The sequence below is a fragment of the Athene noctua genome, chromosome 14 (assembly GCF_965140245.1).
Source record: "Athene noctua chromosome 14, bAthNoc1.hap1.1, whole genome shotgun sequence".
NCBI classification, from domain to species: Eukaryota; Metazoa; Chordata; class Aves; order Strigiformes; family Strigidae; genus Athene; species Athene noctua.
Window position 1 is genome coordinate 11373931 of NC_134050.1, and position 17679 is coordinate 11391609.

Here is a 17679-nt window from a genome sequence, read left to right on the forward strand (position 1 = left end):
GGGGCCCGGCTGGCGCGGGCAGGTGACGCGTCTCCAAGCCACGTCAGTGGCACCTGCCCAGTGTCGCTTTCTGGTTCCTTACTGGCAAAGTGTTTCCTCCGAAGGCAGGGCTTGGCGGGCAGCAGCATGGGACAGGCATTGGCAGAGGGAAGGCAGCAGCATGCCGGCCTCCTCTGACAGAAACCGCTCTCCAGCGGAGAGCTGAGCACGAGCTGAAGCAGGAGAGGAACAAAAATTACCTGTGTAAAGCGCCTGGGAGGGAAAGAACAGGCAAGTCCTTAGATTCTCATAGCAAAGTGCTCGCTCCCACTTCCCAGAGTAACATTTCAGTATCTGATAGTTTCTTCTCACACTGTTAAATTATGATTGCCTGTCTTCTAAAGCTTTAAAGGCAATTAGCTAATTGAAAAGACAGTCTTAATTGGGCCTGCAGTAATACAGCTAATTTTCTTGCCTCGTCTATTGCCCATTAAGGTTCTGACTACAGGGAGCGGTGCAGAATGTCGAACGCCTCGCGTGGCCACTGCAGCCTGCCTCAGCAGCGCCTCTGGCGCTTCGCCCCTGGGGCTCACGCGCATTCTGCCCATGGAGCCGTCCCTGCACGGTGCTGCTGGTCGGAGCAGCCGGGCTCCGCATGGGTTCAAGGTCAAGGACAGCTTCGGGAAGAGGTGAGCTGAGGGGCCAGGTCCCCAGCCCTGCTGGTCCCCTGGGCAGCGACCGGACAGCAACTGCCACAAACACCTGAGTCCTCCGCTGTCCTCATGAAACAGCCACTGCCCAAGGGGAGCTGGGCCTTGGTTACCCTCTGAATTTTGGCTTTACTGCACCTTTTAAGGGGAAAAATATTTTGGACAAGAGCGGGGCAACTTTCCTAAATGAAAAAAAAGTTGTAGGTGTGAGTCATTGCTAGTGGAAGCTCTGGGGAGCTTCCCCTCAGAGCCCTGGTTCTGGGGCGGCCGTGCCCCGACACAGCGGCAAACTCCAGAACACACAAATCCACAACGCAATCACCGTGGGAATGGAATGTGTTTATTTGGGGATGACAACTCGATCGAGCAATTGTTACTCTTAGGCAAAGAAAAGCTTCAGCCCTCCCTGCAGTACTTTTCTCTTTTTGTTCCTAAGCAAATTACCCCTTGGAAAGCAACAGCCCTATGCAAAAATCGTTACCCCGACGATTGCTGGTTTGTGCAATAATCATTTTCTTTCCCCTGAGCTTGCGAGGACGCGTCAGCTGCTCCCTCTGGCTGCCCCAGGGTCACTGTGCATGGGGTTACCAACAGCGGAGCCTTCCCTGCCTTTCTCCAGCTTTTGGCTGAATTCGGGCATTTCTCAGCCAGGGCAGCTTTCCTGTGCAGGGGCGGCAGGGCCGCCTTGTCTGGGGGGTCGTTGTAGGATCTTCACATCCACTTGAGTAAAATGAGTAAAATCAGTCTCTGGATTTACAGTTACCACGGGTAAGGGGAGGGTCGGGTGTGCAGGTAGATGCACCGTCCCCCGGCCTGGGAACACCTGGGAAAGGAGCTTCAGAGGCTTCTTCCTCGCAGGCTCCTGCCGCGTTCCCTCGGAGCTTTGGTGCTGCCCCCCGGCAGCTGGGAGGGGCCAGAGCCCCTGCCCAGGTGGGCTTGTCAGTAACATCCTGCCAAAATGTAATTTGTAATCCTCGTCGCTCGGTGCTGGGCTGAGGCTTTGCCCTGAGCCACCGCCAACCTGAAGGGTCTGAGTCGCTGCGCTTCTGCCCCTTCCTGCACCCCTGGGGGGGGCTTTGCCGGGGCTCTGGGGGACACATGCCCCTGTGCAGGCATCAGTGGGGCCCCTGTTGCGCCCATGAGCTCGGTTTGGCTGCACCATTAAATCCTACGGAGCCGGGCAGCAGCACAGGGGGACTCCTCCAGGAACGCTCCCCAAGCTGGCACGGGCAGGATTCCCCCCACGCAGGGGAAGCAGGGAAGCTCTTGCACCTGGCCAGGGTGGGTCGTACCGTGTGCGGGGGCAGCCGGGAGCAGCCCAGCCTGGCCCAAACACCGGCACCCAGCGCCGGTGCTGAGAACCATCCTGGCTGCCAGCGGCAGCTCTTCCTGCTACTTCGAGCGGCAGGTGCTAAAGAAGCAGCTCTGCCTGCACTTCCCGGCGGGAGCGTCTGGGTGCAGCATCCGCAGGTACTCACCTACGAGGAGGAGCTGGGAACCAGCCTCCCTCCGCCACCCCCTCTCCTCCTGCCCGCCTCCCCAGCGATGACAGCAGCCCTTAGGCAGAAATAGATCTTTAATGAACTATACAAAAAATAGCCCGGTTGTTCCTTCTCCCCTCCTATGCTGGTGAGCTCAGCAGAAGAGGTGCAAGACTTTGCGGAAGAAGTTCCTGAACTCCGCGTTGAAAACGGTGTAAATGATGGGGTTGAGGGCGCTGTTGACGTAACCCAGCCACGTGACTGTGCTGGTGACTTGGGTGGGAATGGTGCAGGACTTGCAGAGCGCCCTGGTGATGTGGACCACAAAAAAAGGTGTCCAGCAGAAAAGGAAAGCACCTGCCAGAAGGACACGAAAGAGGGAAAGTGATGTGAATGTTAAAAGGAATTTAATTTAACAAAGACAAGAATGGAGACGGCTCAGAGTGCTTCGGGGAAAAGCAGCAGACGTGGTGATATGTGGAGCTGGGCTTAACGCCCAGACAGAATATTTAGGATGTATTTCTCATCTGAAATGTTGATGAAGAAAAGTCTAAGTTACATTATTAGATGTGGATTCGCATTTACGGTACTAGGAGCCACAGGTTCCCCCTGAAGGAGCGGGTGGATTATTCACACTGGAGGCCCCTTCTCTCCTGGCGTGGCGTGGGGACGGAGCTTCTCACCGGATAAACAGCCTCTCGCAGTGGGGGTGAGTACGGGGGGGGCTTAAGGCCCAATGGGCTGTTCCAGAGGAACAAGGGGAGAGGGGAGTCAGAACGTGAGGGAGGAGGGCCTGGACGGGTGGGACAAGGTGGCTTTTCGCTCTCCCTCCCCGAGGAGGAAGCATGGTTCTTGGTGGTTCTGGGCACACTGGCGCCCGTGGCGGCCCGGCAGGAGTCTGTGAAGCCCAAGCTCGGGGCGGCGGGCGCAGAGGGGTCCCACTAGGCCGATTGTCACCGTCGCACACGGCGCGTTTCCCGCCCCGCCCCAGCAGCGCCCGCTTGCTACTCACCAACGACGACAGGCAGCACCCGCATGGCCTTCCGCTCCCGACCGTTGATCTTGGCCCGCTTCCGACTGTGCCCTGCGTGGGGGCACCGGAGGTGGGGGTAGGAGACAGTCTGGATCCCATTGTTCACCCCATAGTCCCCTGGGTGCTCGGGGTGGGCATAAGGGTTGCACCCCTCGGGCTCCAGGCCCGTTGGCTCTCGCTCGAGGAAGGTGGAGGGGCGATACAGCTTCCGGTTGGCCCCGTAGATGCTGCCCCTCAGCTTGGCCTTCCTGGCCTCTTCCCAACGCTTGAGTCCGTGGAACATGGCGCAGTACAGCACCAGCATGACAGGGCACGGGATGAAGAAGGAGCAGATGGAGGAGTACACGATGTAGTTGTCATCCTCCAGCTGACACAAGCTGGGGTTCCGGTTCGGGACATTGTTGAGGCCAAATATGACGGGGGATGCTACAGCAAAGGCGAATATCCAGGTGGTGGATATGAGGATCAGCTGCCGCAGGTCGATCTGGCGCCGGTTGTAGTTCAGTGGGATGGAAACAGCGATAAACCTGCCAGTACAGGTCGGTGTCACCACTGATAACAAGCAAGTGGTCCCAGAGCTGCTCACCACTGTCCTTCCCCCCCTGTTAATTTACCTACGTAGCCAAGGTCTGGGCTACGACCAGCCCCCTGCTCAGAAGAGCGCCCAAAGGGACAGCTCTGGCTTGAGCCTCCCCCAGGGGCACTCAGGGGACACAGAGCTGTGGAGGACACAGTGGGGCTGAGCACCCTCCTGAGGGGAGAACAGCAGCCTTGCGAAGGCGTGTGTGGGAGCAGCTCGGTGCAAGGACACAGCACTCCCCACTCCGGTGGACTTACCGATCCACACTGATAGCACAGAGGTTGAAGATGGAGGCCGTGCACAGCATCACGTCCATGGTCATCAGGGCATCGCACAGCACCGTGCTGAGAGACCACACGCCTCCCTGGAACTGAAAAGATTCCTGGGGTCAGCAGATGCCATGTTCCACTGCCTTTAAAATGACCCAAAATGCCTCGTGCCGGGGCGCCTCAGCTGCTTTTCCCCCAGAGTGGCAGCCTGGAGCCGAGCAGCCCTGCCCATGGCTCAGTGCCGCTCTCCTGGCAAAGCAGCGGCACAGGGGCTCGGCCCTGCACGAGGGATCGCAGCCTGCTCAGGGCTTCATGGTTCTGGCCCAGCCTGAGGGTTGAGCCCCCAGACATGTTGCGCTGGGCAGAACTGACACAGGCAGCCCACAGCCTTGGGTTAGCGCAGGCACAAAACTCCCAAACCCATCAAGCACCACCCCAAAATCTCCACGGTAAGGCAGGGCTCGGCATTCATGGTGCAGCATCATGAGCTGCCAGTCCCTGAGGCAGCAGGGAGAGGCTCTTCAACAAGTGACAGAGCACAAAGCTTCCGCTTTCCACGTGCAAACTGCTCCACCGTCCTGCTGGCAGACACCATGAGTTCTGTGGTTCCGTCCCGCACGCCAAGTGTGGGGCCAGGCTCCTGCGAGCCGGGCAGATACAATCTCTTGGATGCTCTCACCACAACTGCAGGCAGCCAGGGCAAAACAGAAGCACTGCTAACACGAGGACGTAATCGTGTCATTGGTCCGTATTACTTGGGAGCATGGACTCTGCTATACAAGAGATATCAGTCAACAAAAAATCTATGCTTCTGCATCTCAAATAATCCCCAGAAAAAAACAACAAAGCCAGAAAATGCCCATGGGTTTGTGGTTTATCAATACCAGCCTGTGCAACAGGAACGTTTGCTCAGCAACGTGCTGTGAACCTGGCTGCTGGAAAATGGGAAGGAAAAGCTCAAGGAGCACAGAACTCGCACCCGCACAGGCAAACCAGGAGGCCTCAGTGGGCTGTTCCCATCATGGCAGCAGAGAACTTTCCCTCCCAGTTTGGAACTGCCCGGCAAACTCCACCACCCTTTGGGTCCTTCTGCAGGGAGGGGCGAGGCGAAGACCAAACCCTGTGCCAAAATGCCGCACAAATAGGGATGGTTTCAGCTTGAAGACAAAGTGATCAGCACCAATGGCCACTTGCCACATCCAGCCCAAACACGGGTCTACTGGCGCCTGGTCTCTGTCGCGCCAGCGCTGGGCTGTGTATCATATACACTTACATCTGGGTTTTCCTTTAGCTCACCCTCCTCCACCACCCTGGTAATGCAGAGGCTTGGGGTCACCCCCTCAACAGGCCAAGAGCAGACTGGAAGGAGCTGGGCTGACGCAGAAAGCAGGGCCAGCGCCGAGGAACAGCCTCTGCCGGGGCCAGCAGCCCCTCGGCTTGTGGGCACCGTCTGTGCTGGCCTCTCCCTGCAGCCTCACCCCGGCACCCCCACACTGCGTCCGGGGAGTGACAGCCCTGCCCATGTCACCTAATGACGCCCCGTGGGGTCAGAGCACGCCTGGGCAGTCCAGCCTCTCTGCAAAGTCCCATATATACAGAATATATCTCTGTATATTTGTTATATAAAATACACACATGTATAAAATTATAGAGTGTCTACATATATGATACTAATAAGCTATATATTATATATTGCTGTAATATAAGATATATAGCAAACATATGTATTGTGCAGATAAAGGGGCTTGTTTCTCTATAATATATATTATTGCAATATATAACATTTTATACATTATAATTTATCCATATATTTCTATATAATATATGCTATGTATGTATATTTAAAAATTAGATTCAAAGTCATATTTGTTATTAAAAATTAGGTTGTATACAGATAAATGTAAAATGCCCCTGGGAATTTGCAAAACATCAAGCACCATATATACTCTATGCATACTCTTACTATTACAAAAATATAGATTATATATGATATTACAACAATATATATTGCTACATGTAATATATAATTTACTGTCTTTTTTATCTATATATGACGTGCTATATAAAAAATAATTTTTAATATATATAAGTCCCAGGGACTTTCTTCTGTTTTATATACGTATAATCTATTTTTATCCATATCATTTGTAAATGTATTAATATGATGTATTATACAGTGCATTAATATATAATAATATAATATAGAACATATGTAAGTAACGTCTATATTATATATCCTATATTATGGTAATATGTAGTAAAATACATAAACCATACATAATATATTATTATATACTATGTGTTCATATTTACAAAATAGATCCCAGAATCCCAGGTTGGAAGGGTCCTCCAGGATCATCTGGTCCAACCTTTCTGGCACAAGCCTGGTCTAGCCAAGCTGGCCCAGGCCCTGTCCAGCTGAATCTTGAAACTGTCCAGTGTTTGGGGAACCCACCACTTCCCTGGGGCAATTATTTCAGGTGACCAATTGTTCTCAGTGTGAAACATTTTTCTTTTGTGTCTAATCAGAATTTCCCCAGGAGTAACTTGTACCGTTACCCTTCTTACAGGGAGAAAATGAGGGGAGGCTCCATCTCCTTTGCAGCCGCCCTTTAGATACCAGACCATGGTCCTCAGGTCTCCGCGGAGCCTGCTCTTCTTGGGAACATTGTACATGTATGTATGAAACATTATACATACATGTACAATGTATGTATACATTCATCCCATACATGTATGGGAACATTATACATGTATGTATGAAACGAGAGCGGAGAGCCAAAAAAAGTGGTTCAGCATCGCAGGAGAGGGAGCAAAATGCTTGGCACCGGGCACAGGGACAGCAGAGGAGGTGCCTAGGGTGTGGAGAGGAGTTCAACCCACGTGCCAGTGCCAGGAGAGGAGTGATGGAATGAAGCCCAGAAGAGAAATAATTAGACTGTCACCGTGTTGTCTGAAAAGTGGCTTCGTGGTCCAGGGTGCAATAGGTCAATGATTACACACTCAGGTGAGACATCGCTTATTTATTCCAGGGTTGCATAAGCCTGGGTGCTCGAGGGTTTCCCACAAATCAAGCACCCAACGGGACTTTTCATGCTGTATTCATACATAAAACTTGCAGAGTTAGCAATTGTCCAAGTCCATCTTCTCTATGATGACTGGTTAGTAATTTACATACAATTATAATACTGCTGACAGAATACTTCCACTACTGCGCATGCTCAGGGAAAGGGTCTTCACCTGGGCAAGGGTCTTGACCTGTAGGTGTGATTTTTGGTATTAGAATGAGGGGAGTTCAGCGAAGGACACATGAACCTTGCGTTTGCTTGCCAAGTTGGCACTGTATCCTCTTCAAGGGCTAGTGGCTCCGGGATGTCCTTGCCCAAAGGCGGCTATTGACTTGTTCTGCTGATGAGGGATGCCTTTGGCTTCAACACAGGCAGAAGAAAGTCACCCAGGGAGGTGGGTGCCAGCTCCCAGCACTTACACGCAGGTGACACCACCAAGGCTGAAGAACAAGCCGGAGGCACGTCCCGCTGCCCGCGTGGCACCGCTCCCCGGGGCGCGCGGCTGGGGCCAGCCTGGCGCTGCCGCAGCCTCTCTCCAAAGCAAAGCTGCAATAACAGCCAGCGCTCAGGCAGCGGAACTGCTGGCCTTGCACACGGTTCAGGAAGCGGGCATGGATTTGTTCACATAAATGCTAAACGATAAGTTCTGGTTTTGTTCATCCCAGCGCACAAACTGGAGCCACAGGGGCAATGTTCTTCATGTAACGCTGGGCAGGGGCAGAAACCCCTGCCCCTGCCAGGAAGAGGGGGCAGGCAGCTCTAAGGATTATCAAGTACTACTGATGTCATGCACAGGATTATGATTAGTGGAGCTGTAAAGCCAAAGTAGACTCCGAAGAAACTGTTTGGCTATTTTTATACAGCCATCTCCTTGAGTGGTAGCCCAGGGGAGGGCTGGATTCAGACCCCAATGCTTCATTCAGCTTTTTCTCCAGCACAGATCAGCCACCCCAGATGGATTCTGGGAGCTGAATCAGAAAAAACAACCCTCAAATTTTTCCCAAGCTCACTGAGATCCTGACAAGTTCAATTCAGATTACGGGAGAGGAAATTTGATTCTGGGCTACAGTTTTCAAAACCTGTTTGTGATTTTGGAGAACAAATTGATTCTGAAAAGGACAAGAGCTCTCAGGGTGCAGCACGTTCAGAGGACACACAGCCTTTGCCGTGAGACTCAAGTTGGGTGCTCAGAAAACGCTACAAACTCCTTTTTTCCACCAACCCCTGAGACTCTGTCTTTGGGGGAAGCCCTAGGAGAGGACTCCCCATTAGACCTTGTTTTCTGCTTGCCCACCTTAGCAAAATGTGCCAAGACCCTCTGCAACAGGTGAGTGATTTTGGATTAGAGGCATAGCTGGCTTTGCTGGGTCATGTGATTAAGTGGTACCTAATTAGAGGAGGTTGCAGAAGATTAGCCCATCGAGGTACACAGTGTAAAGCTTTAGAGATCATAAACAGCTCAAGCTGCCTTTAAAAAGTGCTCCAGAGCAACTCCACTTTCATCAGCTTTTCTGCATTCTCTGTTTTTCAGCGCAAGGCCCCTCGTTCTTCTCTCACAAGGCACGATCAGCAGTGCTGCTGCTGAGGAGACACAGGCAGCTGGTTGCACAGCAAAACAGACGCTCTACAGGCAAGCTGTCTCCCTTCACAAAATAAAAGAAAGCTGCAAATACAACCCCACAAGCCAGCCTACCTGCTACAGCTTTTCTAAGGCTGATGACAAGCTCTGGCAGGAACAGAGTCTGAGCCTTAATGAGGTTCGGCTTGGCTTTATGAACCATCACACTCAAACCCTCCAGGCCTCCCTCCTGGAAGAGGGTGGGAAGCGGTGAGGGTCATGCTCTGCCCTGAGCTCAGCGCTCCGTGGCAGGCGAGGAGGGGTTACAGCAAGGCGGTAAGGATGGGCGCTCTGGACGCAAGCCAGGTCCCTTCCAAAGTGGGGCCCCAGGTGCTTTATTTAACCCACCAAGGTTGGCAACACCAGTAACCTCACACACAGCCACTGCGGTCTCGTACAGGATATCAGTGTCTCACTACAAACAGCACGTGGGTTCTGGATCAACCACAGTGTGCAGAGGAGGAACAAATCCAGCTGCTTCTTACAAAGAACAGAAAGAGGTTACAGAAAAGATTTTTCTAGGATGCTGGGAGATGGACTTCTCAAACACCCTTGCAGGGTGCCTTCCCAGTTCAGTTTGATGTTCCTATTCCAAAGCACAGCTGATTTGTAAGAAAAAATCTGCCCTCTCACAAACAAGCCTTATGCCAGAAGAGCTCTTACACTCATGAGGGTCATACCCACCCCTCCTGCCAGCCCTGCAAACAGGCTTACTAAGAAGCAGGGCACACAAAGTGCTCCCTCAGTCTTTGGTGGAGATGGCATCTGAAATAAGACACAGAGGCAAGAGCAGCCTGAAAGTGAATCAGGAGTTGCCCGCAAACAAGCACCTGCCTGCCCTCAGCGAGGCCACAGCTCAAGCGCGTAGCACAGAGAGACTGAAAGTGCTAATCCTAAGAGCCTGGGCCTGCTGAGCTGGCTATGACACCAGTCAGAAGAGTCATAATCCTTTCAAGTAGACAAAGTCCAGCATCAGAATCAGAGAATTGTCCAAATGCCCATGAGAAGCTGACTCTGGGCCTTTTATCATGAACAGTGACAAATGCTGCATTCTCCAGAAGACACAATGCACCCTGCAAGGAGAGAGGAGGGAGAGGGAGTGGGACAAGACAAAGGTGGCCTCATGTCTGCTCTAGCATCATTTCTTGACTTATGTCACTGAAGTCGAGGTTCTTCAGAAATAAGGAGCAAGTCTGATCATCCACCTGAAACACTATGAGGCCCACCATTCAAAGACATCTCCCCCCCATTACTGGTCACTGAAAATAAAATCTTTAGCACTGGTTTGCAATTGCTGGCCTGTCTCACCTCCCCAGTATTTTGTTCAGAGGCTGTGTGGCTCAGACATCAGCCAGGCCAGAAGAATGTCTAATTCCACTAAAGCTGTAAGATTCCAGGAAAGACTAATCTTAACTACTTCTGCAAAAAAGGATGACATGTGTTCACAGAGAGCCACAGAAAATTTGGAGAGTAGAGGTCTGGTCTCTCACCAGAAGACCTGCATCACAGGCAGGTGACATGCTGCAAAAAAAGAGATCTTTCTACACCAGTGGTACACTGACATCTGGGAAGTTTTATGCAGAACAGCATCATCACCAGCAAGAAAACAGCCTGTGTAATTAGTACTGGCTGCTCTATCGCCCTGAGGATCTGTGAGCCAGAGTGCCTGACTGGCAAGACTCATCTTCCCTGACCTGTAGAAGTAGCCGGCTAAACACGCAGACCTGCTAAAAGTGTTTCCCCTTTTTCGTAATCAATTCACAGATCTTAGTGGCAAAGATGTTTACATAACCACACTAGGCACGGCTCCGGCAGCAGCTTCCTGGATCAGCCCCCTTCCACAGCTCCGGCACTCGCTGTGGATTAACGAGAGAGCAGACCAGAGGCCCAGCTGGCGGAGCGAGGCAGGTGGGAGGCAGGTAGGAGGAATGCTCTACAGCAGAGCAAGAGGGGAAGTTGCTCAGCCTGGCACCTGCCCTAATTGGTGGGAATGCCTCCGGTTAATGAGGGCTGTGTAAACGGCTGCTGGTTCTTCTGCCACCGTCACAGAGTCTCTGTGCAAAGGAAGCAGCTAAACACAAAGACAAGCCTTTGGAGTCCCACAGCTCCCTCCCTGCAGATGGAAAAGCCACTTGGAGCCTGATGTATTCTGCAGTACCTCCGCAGCACCTTGGAGCTCTGCTTGCTCGTGTGTCCTCACTGCCTCAGGGAACCATAACCCCCATTTTCAGTGCTATCAATGCTCTAGGCATTGGTATTTTACCCCAGCTTCTCTACACACAAAAGCAGGGCTTTGCCCCTGGGGAATTATCATGGACCCCTGGGAGTGCCCCAGGCCACCTTCTTCCCTGTTGCTTCCCATCATCCTTGCCTTACTGGCACTGGATTGCCAGGAGAGCACTTCACACTCATCAGAAAGACAGAGCTGCTGCAGAAGAGCAGTCTACCTTCCCCATGGAGTTCTACCTCTCCCTGTCATACCGCTAAGAGCTGAGACTCCCAAGCAGTTCGGAAGATAAGTGCCTCCTGCGTATCAGGGTAGCCTGCCGTGTGGTAATTAACAACCAGCAGACACTAGAACATGTCTTTATTCTGTGTTTAACAAGTCCAGTGGAAAGCCCTGGGCACATCTGCATCACCACACCGTGATCTGGCATTTGATTGCCTGTGTATGTACCGATACCTGCACGCTGGCTCTGGCACCCCTGTGTAGTAGCTAACGAGAGAAAGAGCAAACAGCACTAATCCACCCCCACCCAAACCAGACTCTGCACAGAACGAGGAATGATCAGGTACAGAAGTTCAGCTTGTTTTCTTTAAAGATGATGTATTTCTGCACAAAAGAAACTGGCTGTCAACACTGCCCTGTCAGGAATTCACTTCACGTCCACAGTCTCAGGAGCTTTTCGGTTTGGCAACAGATGCTTTAAGCCCATGGAAAGCTGATGTCTCTTTCCTTCCTGTCCATAGGGTGCCTCTTGGTTACATCAGGTTGTAGAGGATCAGAACTGACAAATGTCAGCAACTTTTGGATTTATGGAAGACCAGTTCATAACATCAGTTTTAACCCTTTCTCATTAGGGCCCCACGCATTAACTTGAGCTGCTAAGGTAGGTAAATTTGACAAGACAAATTAGTGAGGAAAGAAATACAGCCTGAAGAACTCCCAACAATGCACAGTGAATGCTAAAGAGAGATTTAGGACAGGTCAGGACTCGGGGGAAAACATTCGTCTTGCAGAGAGAAGGCTGGTCTGTGGGGAGAAGATCTACAGCCTTTCCTGCATGCCTGGAGAGAGCCACACGGCTCTTCAGTGGGAGACACTGATTTCCTACACCACTGGCCTGTTTCCAAAGAAAGCTCTCAGCCAAGGACTGTCCATTTTTATACTGGTTGAGGGAACCTAGTGTGACAGGCCCACGACTGCCCAGCAGTAACAGAGACCATCTCCTGCTCACCATCAGAAAGCCATCGCACCACCCATACGACAGGACTGGAGCAGCTTTGCGTTAGATGGTCCCATTGCCCTGCCCTTCTGCCCATCTCAGATCAAGGCCGCAGTGACTGTGAAATGGTACAGAAAAGAAACAGTTGTGGCCACACACACCAATTTCCCCCTTGTCTAGCACCTGCTTTCAGCAATCCTCCAACCCTGCAGGTATAAACAAGGGACATCCAGAGAGAACAGACATGCAGGTTGGCTTCCTACAGCCAAGACTTCTGAATCCTCACCACGGGCTAAGAGTTTAGATGTGACAAAAAGTTATGCTGGCTCTCTCCGAAGTACAAAAGAAGAGTATGTGTCAAAACCTGCTGCTAATGCATCAGAATAAGATTTCTTAACAACTAGAAATAACAGTCAAGATCAAGGCTTTTCCCACTGTGCTGTCTTCTGTAAACAGCAGCAGAGTATAAGCCACATCTCATGGGAAGGAATCCTGTCCCTACTGAAGCTTGTGGGAGATCTGTTGTTTTGTGGCGATGTCAGATGTCACCTCAAAAGTTAAATCCCTCCAGCTGTCTTCTAAACCCCTGATGGGAGGGATGTTTTCAAAAACCTAACACAAGAAGCCATCTCACAGAAAAAATGCACAAAGTGACCAAGCCTCTGCTGAATGAAAGAAGTGGTCTGAGTTTATTGTTCTGTTCCTGCTAAACAAGCAGCAAAAAAACACCCTCTCAGTCAGTTTTCAAGTTTTCCAATAAGCCCTCAAAGTCCACCTTTACTCTGTCAGGAGCTGTACTAAACTTAAAAACAACAATCAGACCAAAAAAACCCTACACTAAGCATAAAGATTGCACTGAACATTCAGGACTGTCCATGCCACATTTTCAGTGGCTAAATGCAATGGTACAGAATGCCTGTTGAAACCAAGCTAGTTTACACAGCAGCAATCCCTAAACCCTGTGCCCCCCCATCCAAGCATCTGATTCTGAGTTTTTGCTTTTGCCTTCAAGAAAAGAAAAAAACCAAAAACAAACCACAACACAAAAATTCTGTCCCCTGGCACTGACTCAATGGCTACTCTCACTTTTCCTTAACATATTTCAGAGCAAAATGAACTGCAAATCCTGCACCGACATACAGATTATTAAAAATGAACATGGGCACTATGGGCTGAGCCCAGAGAAATTGAGAGGCATGGAATAGATACTACTGCTTCAACACAGACAACAGCCCGAGCTGCCTCACATCTCAAAACCCTGCTGCCAGCTCGAGAAGGCTGCAACTGCTGCGTGCTGCTGCCCTTCTCTCCACACCAGTACCATACTTTCCACACCCACACCATGTCTGACCGCTGAGTGGGAGGAGTGCTGAGCCCAGGACACGCTCTTTCTGCAGGGTCCCTCACGCTTCGGAAAGCCTGCCTTGTGGCAGGAGCTGCAGAACTTGGAGGGAAAGACAATTCTGTCATACGCCACCTTCATTCCCAGCTGTTTGATATCTTGGGTGCAGAGATATGGAAGAATTACACCACATAACTGATGTTTATGAACAGCTATGGCAGTGAGCACATGAAGTATTGTCATAGCTAAGGACAGGTTGGACAGCCAAGGTTTCTAAAGTTCATCCAGGGCTGAACACCCGTCACCTGAGCATCCAGAATTTGTGGGATATCTGTGGTACCCAAGGAAAGCCCCACAATGCTCGTGCCCAACTGGAATCATTTTCAGAGGTACCCCAGAGTATGTTAACCCGCGTTTTGCATATACCAGCAAAACTCAAGCCTGCAGGCTAGAGGAAACCACACTGGTGGGTGAGTCTGCCCACAGAATCAGGAACCAAAGGCATGAAGAAACAACAGAAAGAGCAAGGGAAAGAAAAAGAATCCCAATTAGCAAAAAGTAGCTGAGAATAATGAAGACAGAGGCTTTCTAACCGCCAAAACTGAGATAACAAGGGAAAAGCAAAACCACCAAAACCAAACAGCATGGGTGGAAAGAGAGAGTGGAATCTAATGCTTCTGTTCTTCACAGTTCTTCTTATGGGTCCCAGCTGAGCTTGTCCCTCCAGAACACCTCTGTCTCCAGAGAGGTCACAATGTCCTGCAAAATCCTAGGACGGGGCAGAGAGGCTAAAAGCACCCTAAGCTCTAATCCACAACCTGCCTTGCTTAGGAAAGTACAGGCCCATCCCAGTCAGGCACTGAGGGGCAGCCCCGGCATGGGAGAGCAGGGGAGATGCTGAGGCCTGAGCACTGCTGGGACTCGTTAGCCTTCAAGGATGGGGACAGCGCTCGGTCCCACTCATGGGGACAGCCCCGGTCAAGTCACCACCTTACAAATCACATGGCTGTCAGAAAACCAGGGTTCGTCTGACATTCCCCTGCCCCCAGATTACAGCTTGCTGGGGCTCTCACTGCGCACAAACTGGCATCCTGGCTCTCCCCACATCTGGAATGGAAAGGACTTCTCTTTTTTTCCACACCACTGAGTACCGCAAGGACAGATGCATTGGTCTGTGGGTGCTTTCAACCACTGGGGCATGGAAAGAGCCACGGACTGGTACTAACGGGCAGGCTCTAGTGAGCCTCCTTAGCCCAGTTCAACCAGTCCTCCTGCAATCTCAAAAGCATTATCAGTGCCCTGGCAGTAAACGATTATCTCTGTTAGAGAGAGGCAGAGGGAGAGATGCAAAACCACTCAACCTCAGGAGCTCCTGTTTTTCTTTCCTGCAGCCTCCACAGTCTCAAACAGGTTTTGAAGGTGAACAGAAAACCTGACCTGAAGCCCCCCGAGGTGGCTCTCCATGACCACCACCGCACACAGGGTCGGGCCTGTGCCAACCAGAGAACCTGCCAGGAGGGGCCAACCAGAGCCACCTTGAGTCAGGGTGACCAAATCCCACCGAGCTCCCTAAAAAGACAGCTGCCCCTACTCAACTCGACAGGGAAACCTGTTTCCTGGCTGAAGATCTGCCTTGTCACCAAAACCTGCTCACCTTCCAGCAGGCAGCACAGCACAGGGGCTCTCTGTCCCTTCCTAACCATTTCCTGATGGCAACCTGGGAAGTGATGCAATTCTGCCCGGGGCAGACACCCCGGGCAACTCCAGCCGGTGCACTCAGGTCTCGGCAGTCGCCCGGCAGGACGACGGGGGAGCCCACGAACTTGCCCCAAACCGGCTGCCGCTGCCACCGCTCGCTGTCTTCTCACTCCCACGGGAGACTGAACAGGAAAAGCCGCGGCGGCTGGAAGCGGCACAAGCAGCCCCGCAGCGAGGCGGCGGGTCGGAGCTGCGGGGCAGGGGCTGAGCAGCGGCACCGCCACAGCCGAGCGGGGGGCTTTAACCCGCGAGAGCCGCTCTCCTGCCGATCCCACCCCGGGCACAACACCCGCAAGCCCCCAGTCGCATCGGAGCCCGCCCTCACCTCGGAGTAGACGTAGAGGGGGAGGACGAGGAGGGCGAGCAGCAGGTCGGCGACGGCCAGGCTGACGATGAAGTAGTTGGTGGTGGTCTTCAGCGCCCGCTCCGTGCAGACGCTGAGGCAAACCAGCCCGTTGCCGCCCACGATGAACAGGATGAGGACGATGCCCAGCACCAGGGCGGCGATGTTGTGGCCGCCCACCGGCAGCGGCGGCAGCAGCGCGGTGCCGTTGCAGGGAGCGGCCCCGGTGCTGCCGTTCCCCATGGCGCCGCGGCGCTGCCCCAGCAGCCCGGCGCATGGGAGCTCCCTCGGCCCGGCTTTGCTAACCTCGGCTCGGCTCGGCTCAGCCCGGCTCGGCTCCGTTCCCACCGCCGCCAGCCGTGCGAGGCTCCGGCGGCGGGCCGGCCGGCCCCAAACTTTCCGCGGAGCGGGGAGGAGCAGCAGCGGGAGGAGGAGGAGGAGCTGCCGTCAGACAGCCCCACCCGGCTCCGGCCCCCGCGGCTCCAACTGGGTCACCAAGCGGCTTAGGGGGCGGCGGGGGGGGAGGCTGCCGGTGTCCCGGTCCCCCGGGAGAGCTGCCGCCGCGGGGGACCCCCCACCCGCCCCCGGCCCGTCGTAGCGGTTCGTCCGGCCCTGGAGAAGCCCCCTCCCCGGAGGATGCTCTTCGTGGGACCAACCCCTGCTTGTCTTCCCGTGGCCGAGGCGAGTGCTCTCAGTCCTGGACTTTACCCAACAATAACAACAACAGCAAAAAAGCCGGGATTAACGCCGTGCCCTTCACTGCCTAATTTACCCCAGCCTCCTCCCCCAGTGGAGCAGTCTCCTGCTCTCAGGATTAGGCTTCACGTTGCCTCTTGATCAGGAGGAAAAGAACAACTCTGCGCTGACACAGCTCAGATTTCTTCTTTGATTAGCCGCCCTCTCCACGTACAGCAGCAATCAGTTGATAGTTCGTATTCGGTGCTTCCTGCCGCAAAGCAGCGGCAGTCCCTCTGTGAGGGATAAAGAAACAATACATTGCTCTCAAAGATAAAAATGAGGATAAAACCAAAAGACTTTACATTGACATGTTTTAGGGTTGGTGTGGAGTTTTTTTCTTTGGTTTTATGTTTTGTTCTTTTTATTTGGGTTTATGATTCGCTTGACTTTTTTGCGTGGCACATGTTGGGCCATTGAGTGACTCCTCCTATAAAAGTGGCATAGTCGGAAGATAAAAAGCAAGGACTGGGTCTCCTACAGTGAGATTTCTGTACGTTGGACAGAATGTCTTTCTTGTCATGAGCTTGACCACATGTACGTGACTCAGTAATAGCAGAGGCACTGTCCCCACGAGCACTGTATTGCAAATGTGGTGGTAGATCAAAGGATTCTCAGGTCTTGACTGGACCCTCACAAAGAGGGAAAAATCCAACAGGTAAGCAAGTGTCTAGAGTAGAAGGTTGTTTTAAGTCAGCCTGACCTGAAGGTGTTTTCCCCAGGAAAATCAAAGCAGTAACGGGAACAGTGATTACAGAAATCAGTGCCCTTAGCATCTGATCTCCGAGAGCATCTGGAGGACTGTAGAGTCTCCAAAAGTTCAGAAAATGCAAACATTGCCTATTTTAAATGGAGAAAGATGAAAAATCAGGGCACTAAAGAGCAATCAGAATTGCTTCAATCCCTAGAATGTAACAGAACTTTTTCTTTCCGTGCTAGACCTAGGAGCACTTGGAGGTACCAGGAGAAATAGTAAATATCATGTATCTCAACTTTACCTCTAGCTGCAGTCTCACATGGCATTCCCTTAAGCAATGCAAGAGGAAAGACTAGGGGAAATTACTACAGGTTGGGTGAGTAACTGGAAAATTGTATTCCAAGATCTGTGCAGAATCTGGTAATAATTGACCTGAGTGAGGTCAAACCAGAGAGCCAACTAATTAAATTTGAAAGTACTACCAAGACAGGAGAGGCTGTGAGCATCTTGGAGCACAGAGAAAGAATTCAAAATGGTCTTGCTAAATTGGAGAGACTGTCTGCCAAATGCAGGATGTAATTCAAAAGGAATTTTGCATCTGTCCTGTGCTTGGGGGGCAA

At 52.1% G+C, this 17679-nt stretch overlaps 1 protein-coding gene across 1 annotated transcript; it reads right to left on the reverse strand.

Annotated features, from left to right (window-relative positions):
• Positions 1-1018: 1018 nt before the first annotated feature.
• DRD4 (dopamine receptor D4) lies at positions 1019-16304 on the reverse strand. The gene is made up of 4 exons (XM_074918038.1): positions 15610-16304; positions 4041-4153; positions 3183-3730; positions 1019-2527 (listed from the first exon to the last, which is right to left on the reverse strand). The coding sequence occupies exons 1-4, from the start codon at positions 15868-15870 to the stop codon at positions 2325-2327; spliced, it is 1125 nt and encodes a 374-aa protein (XP_074774139.1). The 5' UTR covers positions 15871-16304; the 3' UTR covers positions 1019-2324.
• Between the last annotated feature and the right edge of the window lie 1375 nt (positions 16305-17679).